The sequence below is a fragment of the Aethalodelphis obliquidens genome, unplaced genomic scaffold (assembly GCF_003676395.1).
Source record: "Aethalodelphis obliquidens isolate GAN/ISIS:26980383/991018 unplaced genomic scaffold, ASM367639v1 scaffold58, whole genome shotgun sequence".
NCBI lineage: Eukaryota > Metazoa > Chordata > Mammalia > Artiodactyla > Delphinidae > Aethalodelphis > Aethalodelphis obliquidens.
The window spans coordinates 8,847,965-8,866,809 of NW_020838002.1; the positions used below are offsets into that span (position 1 = coordinate 8,847,965).

General features: G+C 35.6%; 1 protein-coding gene across 2 annotated transcripts in view; it reads left to right on the forward strand.

Moving 5' to 3' along the window:
• The window catches only part of MED13 (mediator complex subunit 13), a 95,232-nt gene that overhangs the window by 24,888 nt on the left and 51,499 nt on the right, over positions 1-18,845 (forward strand). The window contains exons 4-9 of one of the 2 annotated variants that reach the window (XM_027087275.1): positions 1,293-1,438; positions 2,286-2,483; positions 3,957-4,151; positions 4,764-4,926; positions 5,115-5,225; positions 14,004-14,687. In XM_027087275.1, the coding sequence (XP_026943076.1) occupies positions 1,293-1,438; positions 2,286-2,483; positions 3,957-4,151; positions 4,764-4,926; positions 5,115-5,225; positions 14,004-14,687 (1,497 nt within the window). Of the gene's footprint in view, positions 1-1,292; positions 1,439-2,285; positions 2,484-3,956; positions 4,152-4,742; positions 4,927-5,114; positions 5,226-14,003; positions 14,688-18,845 lie in introns of both variants that reach the window. The other variant, XM_027087274.1, reaches the window with a different exon arrangement.

Below are 18,845 nucleotides of genomic sequence, written 5' to 3' on the forward strand. Positions count from 1 at the left end.
ACAAATGTAGCATGATTATGTAAGATGTTAGGGGAAACCGGGTGAAGGGTATATGGGAACTTTCTATACTATCTTTGTAACTGTTCTATAAATTCAAAATTATTCTGAAAATAAGTTTTTTTTTTGAAGCAACAAAAGCTACTGGGATGGGGAAGAATACAGTAATCACTAATTAATGTATAGAATTCATAAATTTTTAAAATTTAAGAGTAAAATGATTCAGGTAGTACAGAATGGTATCATAAATTTAGAAAAAGCAAAGATCCTTGCTTAATTACTCTAGTCCTGTTCCCTGGAAGTAACCAGGTTTTGTTTGTTTTTTATTTTTGTTTTTTAATTTTTTGTTTACTTCTTCTGGTGGTTACTGCCATTAATTCCAGAGATGCTTATACCTCTAGGCCTTGATTGATGAACTTTAGACAGTGTCTCCTGACTCTTTACCATGAAAGATTTGTTTTATTAGTTATATTATTATTATTATTTTTGCGGTACATGGGCCTCTCACTGTTGTGGCCTCTCCCGTTGTGGAGCACAGGCTCCAGACGTGCAGGCTCAGCTGCCATGGCTCACGGGCCCAGCCGCTCCGTGGCATGTGGGATCTTCCCAGACCGGGGCACAAACCCGTGTCCCCTGCATCGGCAGGCGAACTCTCAACCACTGCGCCACCAGGGAAGCCCTTGCATATAACTTTGATTCTAGGATGCCTTCAGTTGTAAGACCCATCGTTGCTTTAAAAAAACTATTCATTGGGGATGGGGGACGCAGTACATTAAATGCTTGGTTAATTGAATTCAGCCCAATTTCAGAAATACTAAAATGAGAAAATATATCTGTAGTTAATGTTTTTATATAGAGGGGAAAACAAAAAAATTAGGTCATCTTTAATTCTATTGTACACCTAGATTTTTTTTCACCAAAGTAACCTTTCTTTTTTCTTTAAAAAAAATTGAGACTATAAGCCTGCCTTTTCCATTAAACCCACTCCCCCACCTTTATTTATTTTGGTGGCTATATCATAATTGTATGTGTGGGTGTACCTAACTTGTTTAACTGGTTCCTTTCTTTGCAGCTCTTTCTATTATAAGTAGTACTGTGAAGAGCATTTCTTATAGCTAAATCTTTGCTCATATCTGTGGTTTTTGGGTTTTTTTTTCCCTTTAGATGATGAGATGGAATTTCTGGGTTAAAGAGAATGTACATTTTTGTGGTGTAACTTCGTAAAAAAGAAAAGCAACTTGACTTTTTTTTGGCTATAAATTATTACTAAAATATAACTTTTTCTTCTTTATTAGTGAACACTTGTCCTGCTCTTTCACCTTTTTCTTGCATGGAGACAGCAACGTTTGTACCAGTGTGGAAATTAACCAACATCAACCTGTGTATCTTCTTAGTGAAGAACATATCACCCTTGCTCAACAGTCTAATAGCCCATTTCAAGGTAGATTATTTTATTGGCTTAGTTATTTGATCTTTTATTGTTGTTTCAAGAAAAAATCCTTACTGAAATTGGTAGCGATTAATGAGATTTCCCCGATCTTTAGCCTAATGATGATTCTGATGTAGTTTACTTCTTTCCCATTTGAGTATTAAGTCAATGAAATAAGTTTTTTAATACAAATATTTAAAAAATTTCTTGTACATGAATGTTAGCGTAATTTAAAGTGTTTCTTTAAATAGCCTCTAGGTGGTGTACATGTTTATATTTTCAGAGTTATCTTGTGTTTCAGGTCACATAAGTCATTTTTAACATAGGTACACAGAACTTTTGATATAATTCTTACTGTGAAAGTGGTTGAACTCTAGAGGAAATATTTTATAAGATTGATGATTTGTTTTTAAGAACTGGCAGTATGTTCTTGTTTTAATTCTAAGCCTAGTATTTGCTCTTTAAAAATTTACATGGCAGCATATAATAAGTACTTAGATTTATTTACACACACACACACACACACACACACACATTATTTTTCCTCAAATTGCTTTTCCTTAGGGGAAAGTCAAGAGAAGTTGAAGGATATACAAGTATTCCCAGTTTATGTAGGAATTCTGTCCATCTGAGATTTTTGGGTAGACAAAATTTTAAGTTTTTTATAATAAACTCAGTGTTGTACTTTATCTTCAAAATAATGAAGTACAATAAATTGATATTTTCTGGAATTGATCATTATGGATTTCTTTTTCTTCCTTTTTTTGAATTGCATAATTACTTGCTGTACTGTTCAGTGTCATCTTATTTGGTATAATCATCTTTAGGTACTTACTTGATATCTGTTTTGGGTTTCTAGTTATCTTAAGCCCATTTGGACTAAATGGCACTCTCACAGGACAGGCATTCAAGATGTCCGATTCAGCTACAAAAAAATTGATTGGTGAATGGAAACAGTTCTATCCTGTCTCATCTTGTTTGAAGGAGATGTCTGAAGAAAAACAGGAAGATATGGATTGGGAAGATGATTCTTTAGCTGCAGTAGAAGTTCTTGTTGGTAGGGAGTCCGAGTATTTAATCCTAAGGGGGGAAATATGTGACTATATGTATTAGTTAGATTTTGCTGAATAATAATAACTCTGATATCTTAGTGGCTTTTAACAGCAAACATTTATTTCTTCCTTATTTCCTGCTTACAGTACATAAGGGCTGCAGTTTGGTTGTGGTTTGGCTCCTTGTGTCTTCTCATCCTTCAGCCTAGGTTCAAAGAGTACCCCAGTATCTGGGACATACTATTCTTACAAGAACAGAGTCCCTATTATTCAATAGGGACTGAGCCTAACCATATAAGTGTATTTAAAGCTTCTGCTAGGGATATGATGTATGTTGCATCTGTTCACGCTCCATTAGGTAAAACTAGTCATATGGCCAAACCAAAGTCATTAGGGCAGGGAAATATATTCCACCTAGAGGGAAAAATGCTAAAGGTGGGAAGAAAATAATTATGAATGAATAATATTTGGAGGTTGGAAAGTTGACAGCATGTGTGTTGCAGTATTTTAACATTTGGTAAAGCTGTTGCCTCTGATAAAAGACAGAAAATGTATACCAAAAGGACTTGTGGCTTTGATTTGCTTTGTCCAGGTCAGCACTATTTAGGTTGGCTTTATTATATTTATCTTCTTACTTAGGGACCTAGGTTAACAAGGTAAACTATATTTGAGACATGCCAGAGACAAGGCAGAGGACATAAAGTAGGAGAGGCTGCATCGATCCTGCAAGTACATCTGAAGTTCCTATTGGGTTGTGGCATCTTTCACATGCGCTTACATTCCAGAGCAAGTTGCACAGCCCAGCTTAACAATGAGGTGAAGATGTATACTCCACCTTAGAGAGACATGGGAGGTGTGGGGAATGTATGGGTGAACAGATAATTGGTTGAGCAGATTAGAATTTGCAACACTGTATTTAATGGATTCATATGGTAAATGTTATATATGAGATTACCTTATTTTTTTTAGTAAAAGAAATATCAGTATTCAATTTCAGTAAATTTATTACCAGAGTAGTTGTGTCAAAAACAAAAACAAAACACAAACATATATTTGGCTTTTTAAATAGAGGCATATAAAGAAGAAAACAGAAAATGGTCCGTATTTCTAGTGCCAGTTACCTTTGTTAAAGTTTTAAAATAAACTTGGTCAAATTTGCAAATAAAGATCTTTTTTTTAAAAAAGAAATACACATTCATGGTTAGAAAATCCAAAAGCAAAAAGAGAAATCTGCTTTCTTCTAAGTCTCTGTCTGTCACTAAAGGTAACCACTACTACCAGGCTCTTGTGGCTTGTTCAAGAAAAACCTTATACCAGAAAGAGTACATTTATAAAAGTACATTAAATGTATTTTTATTTTAACAAGTGTGATCATATTATATCTACTTTTCCGTTATTGCACTTTTGAGTGAAACTAATCCCACTACAGTCACAATAGTAATTGATTTTCTTATCCTTTTTTTTTTTTTTCCTTTTAGCTGGTGTCCGAATGATCTACCCAGCATGCTTTGTTCTAGTCCCTCAGTCAGACATTCCTACTCCTAGCTCTGTGGGATCCTCTCACTGTTCAGCTTCTTGCTTGGGTGTCCACCAAGTGCCTGCTTCCACAAGAGATCCTGCTATGTCTTCAGTTACTCTTACACCACCTACATCTCCTGAGGAAGTTCAAACAGGTATTGTACTAGTTTGTTTCATTAGCTCTAGTGATAAATCTGTTATCTTGAATATAGTAAACACTTAAAAAATAATTATTTTGGAATAATTTCAAACTTACTGAAGTGTTTGTAAGTACAGTGCAAGGAACTCTTCTCATTCAGATTCCCAAACTGTTAACATTTGCTCCATCACCCTCTGTCTATGCATACATTCCTTATAACTGATCTTTTTCTGAACCATTTGAGAAAAAGCTGCAGACATGATGCCCCATCATGGGATGATGCCCCATCACCCCTAAGTGCTCAGTCTGTTTCCCAAAATTAAGTACGCTTTCCTATATGACTACCATTTAATCTTCCAAGTCAGGAAATTAACATTGATATAACACTATCATCCAGTTCCCATTCCCTGTTCAAATTTTTTTTTTGCTTTCTGTATTTTAAATAAAGTGACATGCTTTTTTGCCTCAAAATATAAGTAGGCTTACCAGATAGCTACTGGTAAGCTATCTATCCAGCTGTCTGTCTTACCAGGGCAAGTTATATCAGAAATTAAAAAAAACAAAAACAAAATAATGTTATTTTAAACCTACCTTTATTCTCCTACAGCCTGTTCTTTTTTGTTTTCAGTTGATCCTCAGTCTGCCCAGAAATGGATCACATTTTCTTCAGTATCTGATGGCTTCAGCTCTGATAGTACTAGCCATCATGGTGGGAAAATACCCAGAAAATTAGCAAATCATGTGGTGGATAGAGTTTGGCAAGAATGTAATTTGAACAGAGCACAGAACAAGTATGTATTTTCATCTTCAAGTTTAAAAATTGCATGTTGGTAGTTACTTGTAGATATTTAAAGTATAAACTGTTACTCATATGATTTTAATTGAAAAAATGGATTTTCAAAAATTCAACTTCAATGCTTAATTCAGGGTTACAAAAAATTTTATGAATTCTAAAGAGTTTTATAATTTCAAATCTTAGGAGGAAGTATTCGGCTTCATCAGGTGGTCTATGTGAAGAAGAGACAGCCGATAAAGTAGCATCCTGGGATTTTGTTGAAGCTACACAAAGAACAAATTGCAGCTGTTTGAGGTAGATTTTTTTTTCTTTTCCGTTTGGTTGATGTCGGTATATACATGTATGTGTGGTAGTTTCTTATGCTGTTGCATACTTAGGCCCCACTTTGTTTGAGATACCTTACGTAAACACAGTTAGGATTTTTTCCAAAAGAAAAAAATATGAGGAAAATAAAAATTCAGTAATACGGAGCTGATTGTAGAAGGACATACAAATGTGTAGGTTCTTATACAGTTACCAGAGCTGGACTGTGAAAGCTTGGATTCATAGCCAAATAAAAGAATTTTATACTGAATTATGGAATATATAGCATCTATAAGGTAAGAGGAACACAAGTCTCTTGAGAAAAGTGTTCATAAATGGCACTGTGCTTGAGAAGTTTCTCCCAAGCGTTCTCATAGAAAAGATGATATATGATATACTGAGGTAAAATTTTTCTCAGTCTTTTTTTATAGTAAATACAATATTGGGTTTTGCGCAGCAGTTTCTTATAACATCCCTTTGGTCAAGCTGTAGGTGAAATGCTGAACTAAGATTCAGAAAATAAGATTCTACAAGGGACCAAAGCTGTTATGTAAAAATACAGGCTTTCTAATAGACTGTGTTGGTTGAAAGGTCGGTAGAAGAATGGATGTACTTGGAATTTTTTAGGCAATGATATTTATTTTATATATTGGGGATTTTGATGAGATTTGTTTATCACAGGCATAAAGATTATGTTGCCTAGCGTTTATTATTTTATTCTACAGATTAAAGATAGATCATATGTTTTTGCAGTCAAGTAAATAAATAATGGCATTGACATCCCTAACCATGACTTACAAATGCACAGTTGGCCACCCCTTCTTGTCATGGCCATGAGCCAAAGGGATGGAGTGCTTGCAGGTTAGGGCTAAGGTTTTTCTTACATTAGCTCTGTTTGATTGAGTGCAGTGACAGACTCTCAAGTGTTCTGATGTGTTTTTGCATAGATTAAGTTTTCTTTTATATAGATTCTTTGGATTAAAGACTGTACAATTTTTTAAAGTCTGGCAACCTTGTTAAAAACTTGCCTCTGTTGTTGACAAGAGAGATTGGAATAAAAATATGGATAGATTAGCTCCTGTTTAACAGTTTAAAGTAGTAAAAACCACACTCACCTTGAGGGGAAAAAAAACCAAACTTAGTCTTTTATTTTGGCCGCGTTGAGTCTTCGTTGCTGTGCGTGGATTTTTCTCTAGTTGGCAGCGAGCAGGGGCTACTCTTCGCTGCAGCGCGTGGGCTTCTCATTGCGGTGGCTTCTCATTGCGGAGCATGGGCTCTGGGCATGCGGGCTCAGTAATTGTGGCTCGCGGGCTCTAGAGTGCAGGCTCAGTAGTTGTTGCACATGGGATTAGTTGCTCCGCGGCATGTGGGATCTTCCCGGACCAGGGCTGGAACCCGTGTCCCCTGCATTGGCAGGCAGATTCGTAACCACTGCACCACCAGGGAAGTCCCAAACTTAGTCTTGAAATGCAGGGCTTCAATGCATTATTTGACTAAGACCAGGGGTTGTTGGCAAACTACGATCTGTTGACCACATTTGGCTCACCTATTTTGTATGGTGTGTGAGCTGAAATGATTTTTACAGTTGTAAATATTTGAAAAAAATGAAAGGAAAATATTTTGCGAAAGTTATGTGAAATTCAAATTTTAGTGTCCATAAATAAGAATTTATTGGGACAGAGCCACATCTTTTCATACACATATTAACTGGCTGCTTTTACAGAGTTGAGTGGTTACAAGACAGACTGTATGGCCCCCCAGAGTCTAAAATGTTTACCATCTGGTCCTTTACCAAAAAAAGTTTGCCAATCCCTGGTCTAAGACCAATAGAATGCTTAAATGAAATTAGATTTTTCTTTCACTGTATTGGCATTTTTATCAAGCAGCTCTTCTTTTTTAGTTTCTAACCTAGGCATTGCTTTATTCTTTTTGAAAGATTTGGGTTTTAAGTCTATTTGTCTAGAATAGTTGTAGAGGAAGACACTCAAAATGCATGTTGGTAAACGTAAGTTTTAATTCTTGCTCTAAGCCGAACTTTTATTTTTAAAAACATACTTTCTTTCCTAATTCCAGAAATTCCTCCTAGGTATTTAGAGCTTTGATATGATGAAATTTCCTATAATATATATGTTCGACTAGCTTTGGTAAATTTACCCTTCTAGTAAATACAGTGTTTCTAATCATTTACTTTTTTATATTTTTCATTCACTTTTTTTTTTTTTTTTAACTACTGCATATTGTAAATTCCTCCTGTACCCCTGCCTCTCCCCCCCAAATCTGGTTCTCTTCTTTAGTTCATAAGTAAGGCTTGAAACAGACTTGGAGCCACCCTATTATGTGTATCCTCTCCTGGTATAGAATATAGGAGGTAGCACATACATTGATAACTGACTGTACTAGTCAGCCAGTCTGTTCTCAAATCTATCCCTACATTTTCCCTGCTCTGTTCTGTTTTGCAGGGAGTTAGAATTCCTAGGCTCCCTTGCTTTTAACATGTGTTTTTTGGTTTTCACCCCCAGTTTTATTGTGATATAACTGACAAATGATATTGTATGATTTTAAGATGTCAGTGTGATGATTTGATTAGGCTCACTTGCTTTTTGGAGTTGGCTAGTTGGAGGCACTAAGAGAAGATTGGTTGATAAGAGGAGGAAAGAAGCCAGGGTATTTCCCCACCCCTTTTTCGAGCCAACTTCAGCAGCAGCTCTGTGTCCCGTTAACAGCCCCTTCTTCTGTGGTCCCAGTTACCATTGGGCAGTTCCTGCTGTGGTTGTAGCACCATCCCAAGCTTCTGTGATCTGATGAGACTACTTCATCTTATTGTCCTTCCAGCCATAGAAGTGATTGAAGCTCCCCTGCTGTTACTGCTTTCTCCGTTACCTCATTTTCCTCTGTTTTGTTTTTTGATAAATGATTGTAGTACATTTACTCTGTGTGAAAGATAGGACTGGACCCTTCTCTTAGAAATTGATTTGAAAAAAAAATTGCATAAATATAAGCAGTTTGCATGATATATATGTGATTTTAAGAAATTTAAATTACACAAATAAGGCTGAAGTACTGCTTGACCACTCTCTTTCCAAATCCTACTCTCTCTCCCTAGAAGTAACTACTTGCCAATTAGGTATTATCCTTTCATGCTTTTCTCTGTAATATTGTATGTATATGTGTTTTTCCTCCCAACACATGAACATAATACAGACGTATTTGGCAGTTTATTTTTTCACTTCATGTGCCTTAGATCTCTCCATTCTAGTTACTTGTGGATCTGCTTTACTGTTTTAAAAAAAATTCTTGGCATTCCACTGAATGGAAGTACCATAGTGTATTTAATCATTCTGGGTTTGATGGACAAATAGGTTGTTTCCAAAGGTTTTTTTGTTTTTGTTTACTTTTTAAAAAATAATACTTTTGTGACTATTAGTTATTTATTAGATTTTTTTTTGACACTCTGTGATAGATGATGTCCAAGGCTCAGGATACATTAGTGAAAGGCTCCTGCTGTTGTGAAGCCTGCGTGCTAAGGGGAGTGGGGCAGATAATTAGTTTTCAAAAAAAATTCTTAATCCTTTTAAAATTTAAGAGTGGTGAGTGCTAAGAAGGAAATAAAATTAGGTGGGTGATGTGATAGAGAGTTGTGGGCAAGGGGGCTATTTAAATACTTTGCTTGTGACTTCAGAAAGCTTCTACCAGTTTCACTCCCACTTCTTGCATATAAGAGTGCTGGTTTTTCTTACGCTTTCACTGATCTGAGAACTGTCCTTAAAATTATTTTTTTCCCATTATAGTAAGTGAAAAGCATAAAATTGTTCTAATTGGCATTTTTCAGTTGTTAGTGAGATTAAAAACTGCACATTTATGGATATTAGGCTTTGGTCTCGTGGAATGTTCATAAGAAAATTAGCACTTAGCAAGCTGTATAAGTAGAAAGCAATACAATAAATTTTAGATATTAACACTAAAATACTAGGAACTTCAACTAATAGGAAAAATAATTAAAGGAATCACTCTGATACTTTCAGGACAACTTCTCTTTTAGAAAGATTCTCCAACTTGGTTGACTTGTAATATGAAATGCAGTTGTCTCTAAAGAAGACTAGCTTTTAGAAGAAGGTCTATATAGAAGAAAGGAACTATGATTTAACGTTACCAAAGTTTTGGAGAGCCATTGCTATTTGTATATAGCCCAAATTAATAGTTTCTTTGCCTTATGGAAGGACAAAGGAATGTATGGCTGTTTACTTTTCACATCCCTTGTATACTTAGAATGTAACCAGGTAGCTCACCTCCGATTATTGGAGATTGTTTTTCTCCTTAGTGCCTTGCATAACTTGATGAATTCTTAAACTTTCGGTTTCAAAGCTCATTTACACTCTTAAAAATTATAGGGTATCCAAACATGCTTTTATTTATGTGGGTCACGTCTATTTATATCATTTTAGGGAAATTTTAAAGCAGTGCTTAGTTTATTTAAAAAATAACAAAAGCCAGTACAAATTAACATGAATAAAATACTTTTATAGAAATCAACTATATTTTCCAAAGCAAAAAGCAGATTAGAGGACTTCCCTGGTGACGCAGTGGTTAAGAATCTGCCTGCCAAAAACACAGGGGACACGGGTTCAAGCTTTGGTCCAGGAAGATCCCACATGCCGGGGAGCACCTAAGCCCATGCGCCACAACTACGGAGCCTATGCTCTAGAGCCCGTGAGCCACGACTACTGAGCCCACGTGCCGCAACTACTGAAGCCCACATACCTAGAGCCTGTGCTCCGCAACAAGAGAAGCCACCGCGATGAGAAGCCTGTGCACCGCACTGAAGAGTAGCCCCCAGTTGCCGCAACTAGAGAAAGCCCGCACACAGCAACAAAGACCCAACGCAGCCAAGAAAAAATTAAAAAAAGAAAAAACTATATGTCATAAGATAACCTTAAAAAAAGAAACAGATTAGAAGAGTGTAGGGCGCGGTCAGCTAACTGCCACGCAGCAGGAAGCTGAAGTAAGCTGAATCATCCTTCCTGTGGCCACTGCGCTTGCGCTAAGTATACTAATGAGGTTTTAAAGTAGCGACCTATCCGATGCTGGCTCACAAGTCGCACCATCGGCGAAAGCCAATCACAGAGCGACACATGTTCTTAATCCCTATATAAGCAGACTGCTATAGGATTGCGGTGTCTTCCTTCCATCTTTTCTTTAACCAAGCTGTGCTCCAATAAAGTGTGATACGAGAAGAATCTTGCGTGTGGCGACTCGTCATTCTGCTGGTCGGAGGCGGCTCGCCGCAGAAGAGATAGTTGACATTCTTTCCTTCATAAATGCCTTTAAAAATTGGTGGATATTTACACTTACAGCACATCTCAATTTGTACTCTCCACGTTTTGAGTTCCTAGTTAGCCACATGTGACTTTGGATACCGTTCTTGGACAGCACAGCTTTAGAAATAGAGTTCAAAATAGGACTAATGTCTGGATATAGGGGAAAAAATATACATACACACATATATATAAATGTCTGATATAGAAAAGACAAGTTTCTAGTCAATATATTATTTTCTAACAACTGGAGGAGCTGCATTTCCTCAAGGTAATGTGGTCCTTGTCATTGAAAATATTCGAAGAGGGGTTGGTTAGAGAAGGGGTTATTCTTACATTGGATAGAACCTACTGTTTGTTTTTTTAATGACCAATAACTTTATTAAATTTTTTAAAATGCTATTTAAAAAATTTAAATAATGCACACGAATATAAAACTTAAAATAACAAGTTCTCCCTGTTATGCATGTATGTAGATCTGCCTGCCTGTTTTCTTTTCTACAAATGGAATCATGCTTTGTATACTGTTCTTCAACGTGCTTTTTTTGAAAAACAGTTATCCTGGGTATCTTTCTTTATTAGCACATATAGTTCCACTCTCTTTTTTCTTTTAAGTTCATAGTACTCCGTGATACTGTCGAGGTATAATGCTTTATTTGGCCAGTCACCTGTGCTGCACTCTTGCCGAAGACTTTTTTTTTTTTTTTTTTTTTTTTTTTTGCGGTACGCGGGCCTCTCACTGTTGCGGCCTCTCCCGTTGCAGAGCACAGTCTCAGCGGCCATGGCTCACGGGCCCAGCTGCTCCGCGGCACGTGGGATCCTCCCGGACCGGGGCACCAACCCGCGTTCCCTGCATCGGCAGGTGGACTCTCAACCACTGCGCCACCAGGGAATCCCTCTTGCTGAAGATTTTTAAAGCAAATATTAAATACCGTCATTTCACTCCTACTTCAGTATGCAACTCTAAAAAATGTTAATATTTTCTTATGTAGCTATAATTCCATTATCACACCTGGTAAAAGGAACAGTATTTTATTGGTATCATCTGATACCTTCTACAGATATGTCTCAGAAATATCTTTTTGTAGTTGGTTGGTTTGACTAGGATTCAAATAAGGAGTAGACATTTGATTGTTAAGTTTTCGAGGTCTCTCTTTTAATCCTCTTCCTCCTTTCATGACATTGACTTGGTTGAAGAAACTAGGTCAGTTGTTCTATAGAATGTCCCACATTATGGATTTTCTCAATTTGTCATGTGTTTTAACTTGTTCTTCTGGTGTCATTTAACTTCTTTTATCCCTTGCATTTCTGTAAATGGAAGGTAGCTCTAGAGCCATGTCCCCTAATACTAGCTATGTTTGTAACCACTAGTGACTATTTAAATTTATTTATTTACTTGGCTACACCACTCGGCATGCAGGATCTTAGTTCCTGGACCAGGGATCGAACTCATGCCCCCTGCAGTGGAAGCATGGAGTCTTAACCACTGGACCACCAGGGAAGTCGCTGTGGCTATTTAAATTCAAAGTAACTGGATTTAAATAAAAATTTAGCCCCTCCATTGCACAAGTCACATTTCTAGTTCTCAGTAACCACATATAGAACATTTCTGTCATCACAGAAAGTTATTTTGGACACTGCTGATCTAGAGGCTTAATTAGGTTCAGGTTTAATATTTTTGGCGAGAATACTACATAGGCAGTGCTGTGTTGCTTTGTATGGTGTCACATCAGAAGAGACATATGCCTGGTTATCCCACTTTTAATAATGTTAAAACTAAGAAGGTGGGGATCAGCCTGATGCCGTCATTGTAAAGTTCTAATCATGTTTACTATGAATAAAGACAGTTTTTCTTCTTCTTTTGAAATCTCTGATCTCTTTTTTTTTCCTTGACTTATTGCATTGGCTAAAACTTTCAATAAAATTGTTGAAAAGAAATGTTGAGAGTTAATATTCTTGCTTTGTTCCCAGTCTTTGGGAGAAAATATTTAGTCTTCCATCATTAAGTATGATGTTAGTTGTAGTTTTTCATAGACGTCCTTCATTGGACTAAGTTCTAATACTTGCTTGCTGCATCTTTTTATATGAATAGGTGTTGAATTTTGTCATGTTTTTCTATATTTATTGAGATAATCATATGGTTTTGTTTTATTCTGTTACGTGATGAATAATATTGGTTTTTTTCTTGTGAATGTTACACCTTACATTCGTGGGACAAATTCCATTTGGTTATGATGTATTCTCAGTTTATATATTACTCATTTGCTCATTTTGTTAATGATTTACATCTGTTTTCTTAAGGAATATTGATTTCCTTTTCTTATGATGTCTTTGGTTTTGGTGTCAGAGTAATGATGGATTTCTCCTGTGTCCTTTTGACATAACTGCAGTTTTCTTTGATAACTTTCATGCTTTTTTTCCCCTCCTGTACAATAAGAGGTCCCAGGCTCTGTACAAAAGGGTGTCTCAGCATGTTCCCTCAGTAGAGAGGGTTCTTTGAAAAAGTGCCTGCCACTGCTTTTTAATAGTCTTTCAAGTTACCTCTGATATAACAAAACCATTAATAAAGTATATTGTAAAAAGAAAACAAACCAAAAAAACCTAATGAATACTTAATGCTTTAACTCCAAATCCCTACAAATTTTTTTTCTAGTTTTTTACTTAAAAAATATTTTATAAACATTAATATCAGTTGAGTTTGGAAATCTCCAAGTGCACAGTATTTTTACTGCACTGAAAGAAATCTTAAACTTTGAATAAAATTATTAGATTTTAAGGTATATAGTTTTAAATTCTTCAATTTAGAATTGCTTCACATCATGAGGAATAAATTCTTTTAGGTACTTCCTTTTCTTTTTCCTTTCCAGTCAGCTTATTCTTTCTGTATTGGTAAGCCTTGGGAGAAGGAAGGTAGGTATGGTATGGGGCATCAACCAGTCAATTCCAGAACTATCCAGATGGATATAACTACAATCTTGATTGATCTAACTTCAGTCCAGTAGAGTAAGTTTCCTAGCTGGTTGCTGTAGGATTGTAGATGATGACTGAGCTCAGCCAAGCTGTGACATTGATTTATAACAATTACTAATGGTAAAATATCAGGTACATTCATAAATGAATAAATTTGAGGACATTTTATACCTTTTTCTATTAAAATAACTAGAATCTTATCTCTGTATTCAGATACTAAGATATTTAGATTATGTAAGGCAGGTCATCTTTGGCTATCTGTTCACATGTTAAATGAGGATGAGAGATTGGCTTTTATGAAGCTTTCTGCATGCTCTTAGTTTTAGGCCACTGAACAAAGTATTTTTTTTTCTATGTAAATTCAAATAATTTTACTTTTAGGATTATGTGTGAAAAACAAATGACATCCAAAATTTCTAATGCCGTTAACTTGTACACTCTGATATAATAGTTATACTATAAATAAACCTTTCTTCTAACTTTTCAGGCACAAAAATCTCAAACCAAGAAATCCTGGACAACAAGGACAGGCACCAACTTTAAGTCAGCAACAACAAGTACTTCCGAAGCACAAGACCAATGAAAAGCAAGAAAAGAGTGAAAAACCACAAAAACGCCCCTTGACTCCTTTTCACCATCGTGTATCTGTTAGCGATGATGTTGGCATGGACACAGATTCAGCCAGCCAAAGACTTGTGATCTCTGCTCCAGACAGTCAAGTGAGATTTTCAAACATCCGAACTAATGATGTAGCAAAGACTCCTCAGATGCATGGCACTGAAATGGCAAATTCACCTCAACCACCCCCACTTAGTCCTCACCCATGTGATGTGGTTGATGAAGGAGTGACTAAAACACCTTCAACTCCTCAAAGTCAACATTTTTATCAAATGCCAACACCGGATCCCTTGGTTCCTTCTAAACCAATTGAAGATAGGATAGACAGTTTATCCCAGTCTTTCCCAGCTCAATTCCAGGAAGCTGTAGAACCTACAATATATGTTGGTACAGCAGTAAACTTGGAAGAAGATGAAGCTAATATAGCCTGGAAGTATTACAAGGTCCCAAAGAAAAAAGATTTAGAGTTTTTACCACCTCAACTTCCAAGTGATAAATTCAAGGATGATCCAGTTGGACCTTTTGGACAGGAAAGTGTAACATCAGTTACAGAGTATGTATTTTTTTTAATAGTCACTATTATAATTTAAGGGTGGAAATGATGTAGGTTCTTAATAGTAGGACTCCAGAATGGTTTCAGGGTAGAATTTACAATAATAAATCCTTTGAGTATTTGAGTATTAATTTTGCATAATTTCTTTACTGTGTTTTTTCCTCAGGGGAACTCTTTATTATGAAATATTTTAGTCACAGAAAAGTGGAGAAAATAATAACATTTATCCATCAACAAACTTAAGAATTTTACATACAGTTAGAACCCCTGTGTACTATTTTTCTTCCTCCATTTTTCCTTCCACTGTCCTGAATTTGGTATTTATCATTTCTATACATGTTTTTATTCATGTAGCTCTAGTCAATTCATTTTACTTGCTCTCTAGTATTTCTTTGTTATGAATATGCCATAATTTATCTACTCTCTTGAGATGGACATGTTGGTTATTTTCAATTTTTCACAAAGGATGTAGCAGTAAACTTTTTTGTACACATTTCCTTGTGTACGTATATATATAAGAATTCCTCTAGGGAATACAGCAAAAAGTGGAATTGTTGGGCCACGGGGTATGTCGATATTCAACATGAAGGGTTGTTGCCAAGTTACTCTCCAAACTATACTAGTTTACACCCTCATCAACCAGCAGAGTATGGGAATAGCTGTTCTACATTTTCCTCAGTACTTGGTATTATGAGACTTTTAATTTGGTTAATCTGCTGCATGCAGAATGGCCTGTTATTGTCTTACTGTGTTTTAGATTTCTAGTGAGGTTAAGCATCACTAAAAGTGTTTACAGGCCTGTATATCATATGTTTTAGTCTATTTTCGTTTCTTTTTTTTCCTGATTTATTCTTTTCATATTCTGGTTATTAATCTTATATTAATTATATGTGCCTCGGATATCATTTTTAGTCCATTTTTTTTTCTTTTCTTTTCCTCCTAATTATTCTTTGTATATTCTGGCTATCAATTTTGTATTAGTTATATGTGCTACAGATACCTTCCTCTGTTCTGTGGTTTGCCGCCTTTGTCCACAATATGTATGACATACTTTGGGGCAGAAATAGGGTTTTTTTCAGGTCTCCCTTTACTTTCTGTGTTGTTCTGATTATATTTATTATCTGTCCCACAAGCTTTTTGCATTTTTATCTATAGTGGGTTTTTAAAAAATTTTTATTGGAGTATTAGTTTACAATGTTGTGTTAGTTTCAGGTGTAAAGCAAAGTGAATCAGTTACAGTGTTTTTTTAAAGGTGAAAGTCAACCAACCATTATATTCATTTTACCGTTATATTCATTAAAACTGTCTACCTATTTATTAATGCAAGGCCAAGTAGTTTGCAAAGATTACATTTCCTTCTCTATCAGTCTCTCAAACTTTTAGGGTCTTTAGCTTAGAATGTTGAAATTTTGCAAGAATATGTGTATACATAGTGGTCTTTTATTCAGTCCTTGTACTGAACTTTTGAGGAAGGCTGGTTCAATTTGAAGTCTTTTTTGTCCCGTCACTGGGAAGTTTCTCTTTTCTTGGAAAATATCTCCATTTTTTTCCCCCATTCTCTGCAGAACCTCTAGAATGAATTCAGATGTTGAACTTCTGTATTTTCTTTCATTTTCCATCTTTTTTTCCTGAGGGGATTCCTCAACTTCTAGCCCTTTTCTTAAAGTCTTAATATTTGTTTCTCATGTTTTTTTAATTTCTAAGCTTTTTTTTTTTTTAAATAGCAACCCCTCGTTTAATGTCCTGTAACTTTTTTTCCTTTAGAATTACTTTGAGTCTTTTTCTTTACTATACTGATTCTCACATTTCTTCTTACTGTTTGAGCTTACACATTTTAGAATGAGGGAATGAATAGATGAGCTGATTGGAAATTTTGTGTATAAAGGCAGAGCCTTGTTGATTGGCAGGACTTAACTCACTCAACAAATATTTTAGAATGAACTGTATCAGTTCCAGAAACTTTGCTTTATGGTAATGGGGTAGGGGATGTTTAGGAGGGGAGACCTTGTACCTAAACTTCGAGGATGAAAAGGATCTTGTGCCTTCACCAGGTAGTTTATTCATTTTTCTTAGAAAAGGAACCCGTTCAGGACTGGGGGGCAGGGGCAGGGGAATAAATCAGGAGTTTGGGATTAACGTATACACGCTACTATATATAAAATAGATAAACAACAAGGACCAGCTGTATAGCACAGGGAACTATATTACAATATCTTGTAATAACCTATAATGGAAAAGAATCTGAAAAAGAATATATATATACACACACAAAACAGAATCACTTTGCTGTACACCTGAAACACACAACATTGTAAATAAACTATACTTCGATTTTTTAAATGGTTATAAAAAAATAGGAACACTTTGTTTCTCCTTTTTCAGCTTTTTTTCATTTCTGTCTAGAGATGTAAGTCCAGGTTTTCTCTGGTTTTTAGGCAGTTTGGCTCTCCTGTTGTTTATATAGTTTGCCCTTAGCCCCCTCTTGCATATTGTAAGCCACGAACTTTCTCTGCTGTGTTTTGTTGATTTTGAGCTTCCCTGAGACTAAGTAAAATTCCTGATCTATTTATAGCTTCTTTCTCATTTTCCCTACTGTTAGAGATGTATTTTCTTTTAAAATTTCTTGGTTATTATTTTAGTAGACAAACCCGTGTGCTTCATCTAGCACTTTGAATCTTAAAAGCATTCTAGTATGACTTTTTTTTTAATTAAAATTAATCTGGACTTGAAATTGAGGGACTTCAGAATACCCTTATGATCATGGAAGATGACTAACTTAGTTAATAAATTAGTCAGCAGATTTCTTGAAAGCAAATGATGTCTTGGAAGCAAGCCTTAAAAGGTCTTAATCTGTGCTGGATGTAATATAAAAATCCAAGCTAACTTCAACTCTTGCCTGAAACTGTTGGTCTCCTTGATTCTATACTTCTCTTTATGTAGTCTCTATACAGCAGTCAGAGTGATCATTGTAAGTTAAATATAATGTTACTCATTTGCTTAAAACTCTTCATATTTAGAATAAAATCCATACTTCTGCCCTCATCTGTAAGGTTCTACACAATCTCCTGCATACCTAGTTCTTTACTTGTATTTGCTACTCTCCTGTTTGCTTCCTGATTTAACCACACCAGCTTTCTTGCTATTCCTTCAAAAAAGTTAAGGTCATTCTTCATGGTCTTTAGAATTGCATTACGGGGTGGGGGGAATACCTCGCCCCTTACTGTTCAGTTGAACTCAAAAGTTACCTTCTCAGGAGGTATTTCCTTGACCACAGTACCTAAACTGTGACCTCTCTTTAATCCCCAAGTCACAACCTATCCTGTGTACCACTTTCATTTTCTCCATATATATAGTTATCTGAAATTATATATTTGTTAATGGTCTCTTCCCTATTAGAATGTAAGCTCTATGAGGGCAAGGACTTGGTCTTGTGCACTACTGTGTTCTTCCAACTTACATGCACGCACGCGCGCACGCCTTCCCAGAACAATCCTAGGCACATAGACATTCAGCAAATGTTGGATGAATGAAATGACAATATGGTCCTAGATTACTTTATGATTTTAAAACATTTCTTTCTAGGTGTTATATTTTCTTATTTAATGTATGTAAAAATGTAGTGATGTAAATATTTTCAGTTTTAAGAACTTCAAGAGTGAGTTTTTATGGACATATTATATTCATTGGGTTTAAGAATTCTAGCCATAACTTTAGTTAGTGTATTGGCTGCTTGTGTGCATGAGCATCTGTAAGTGAAATGAGGGTCTCTTAGAGGTTAATACAGCTTAACCTTAAGAGTCGGTTCTAAAAGTACTTTGGCATTTTTCTCATTGAATAAGAATGAGAAAGAAGCATAGTGTATGCTGAGTAGAATGGTTCTGGGTCATGATTATGTAAATTAAGAAAAATACATGCCTTTACCTGTTCCTGGTCACCATCTTTTTCTGCCTTATAAAAAGAAGACATAAAAGATTGAATAGAGGTTTTTTTGTTTTTAAAGTTGAATATGAATACAGTTTTGGTTATGCTAGTTACTAAAATGTGTGTTGTGTCACAAATTACTTGTAGGTAGAATCCTTGTTTTCATATTGTAATACTAGATTAGGATAGGGTAGATATCACAGAAGGTCAACCATCAGAGTCCTCGCTGCTATATGA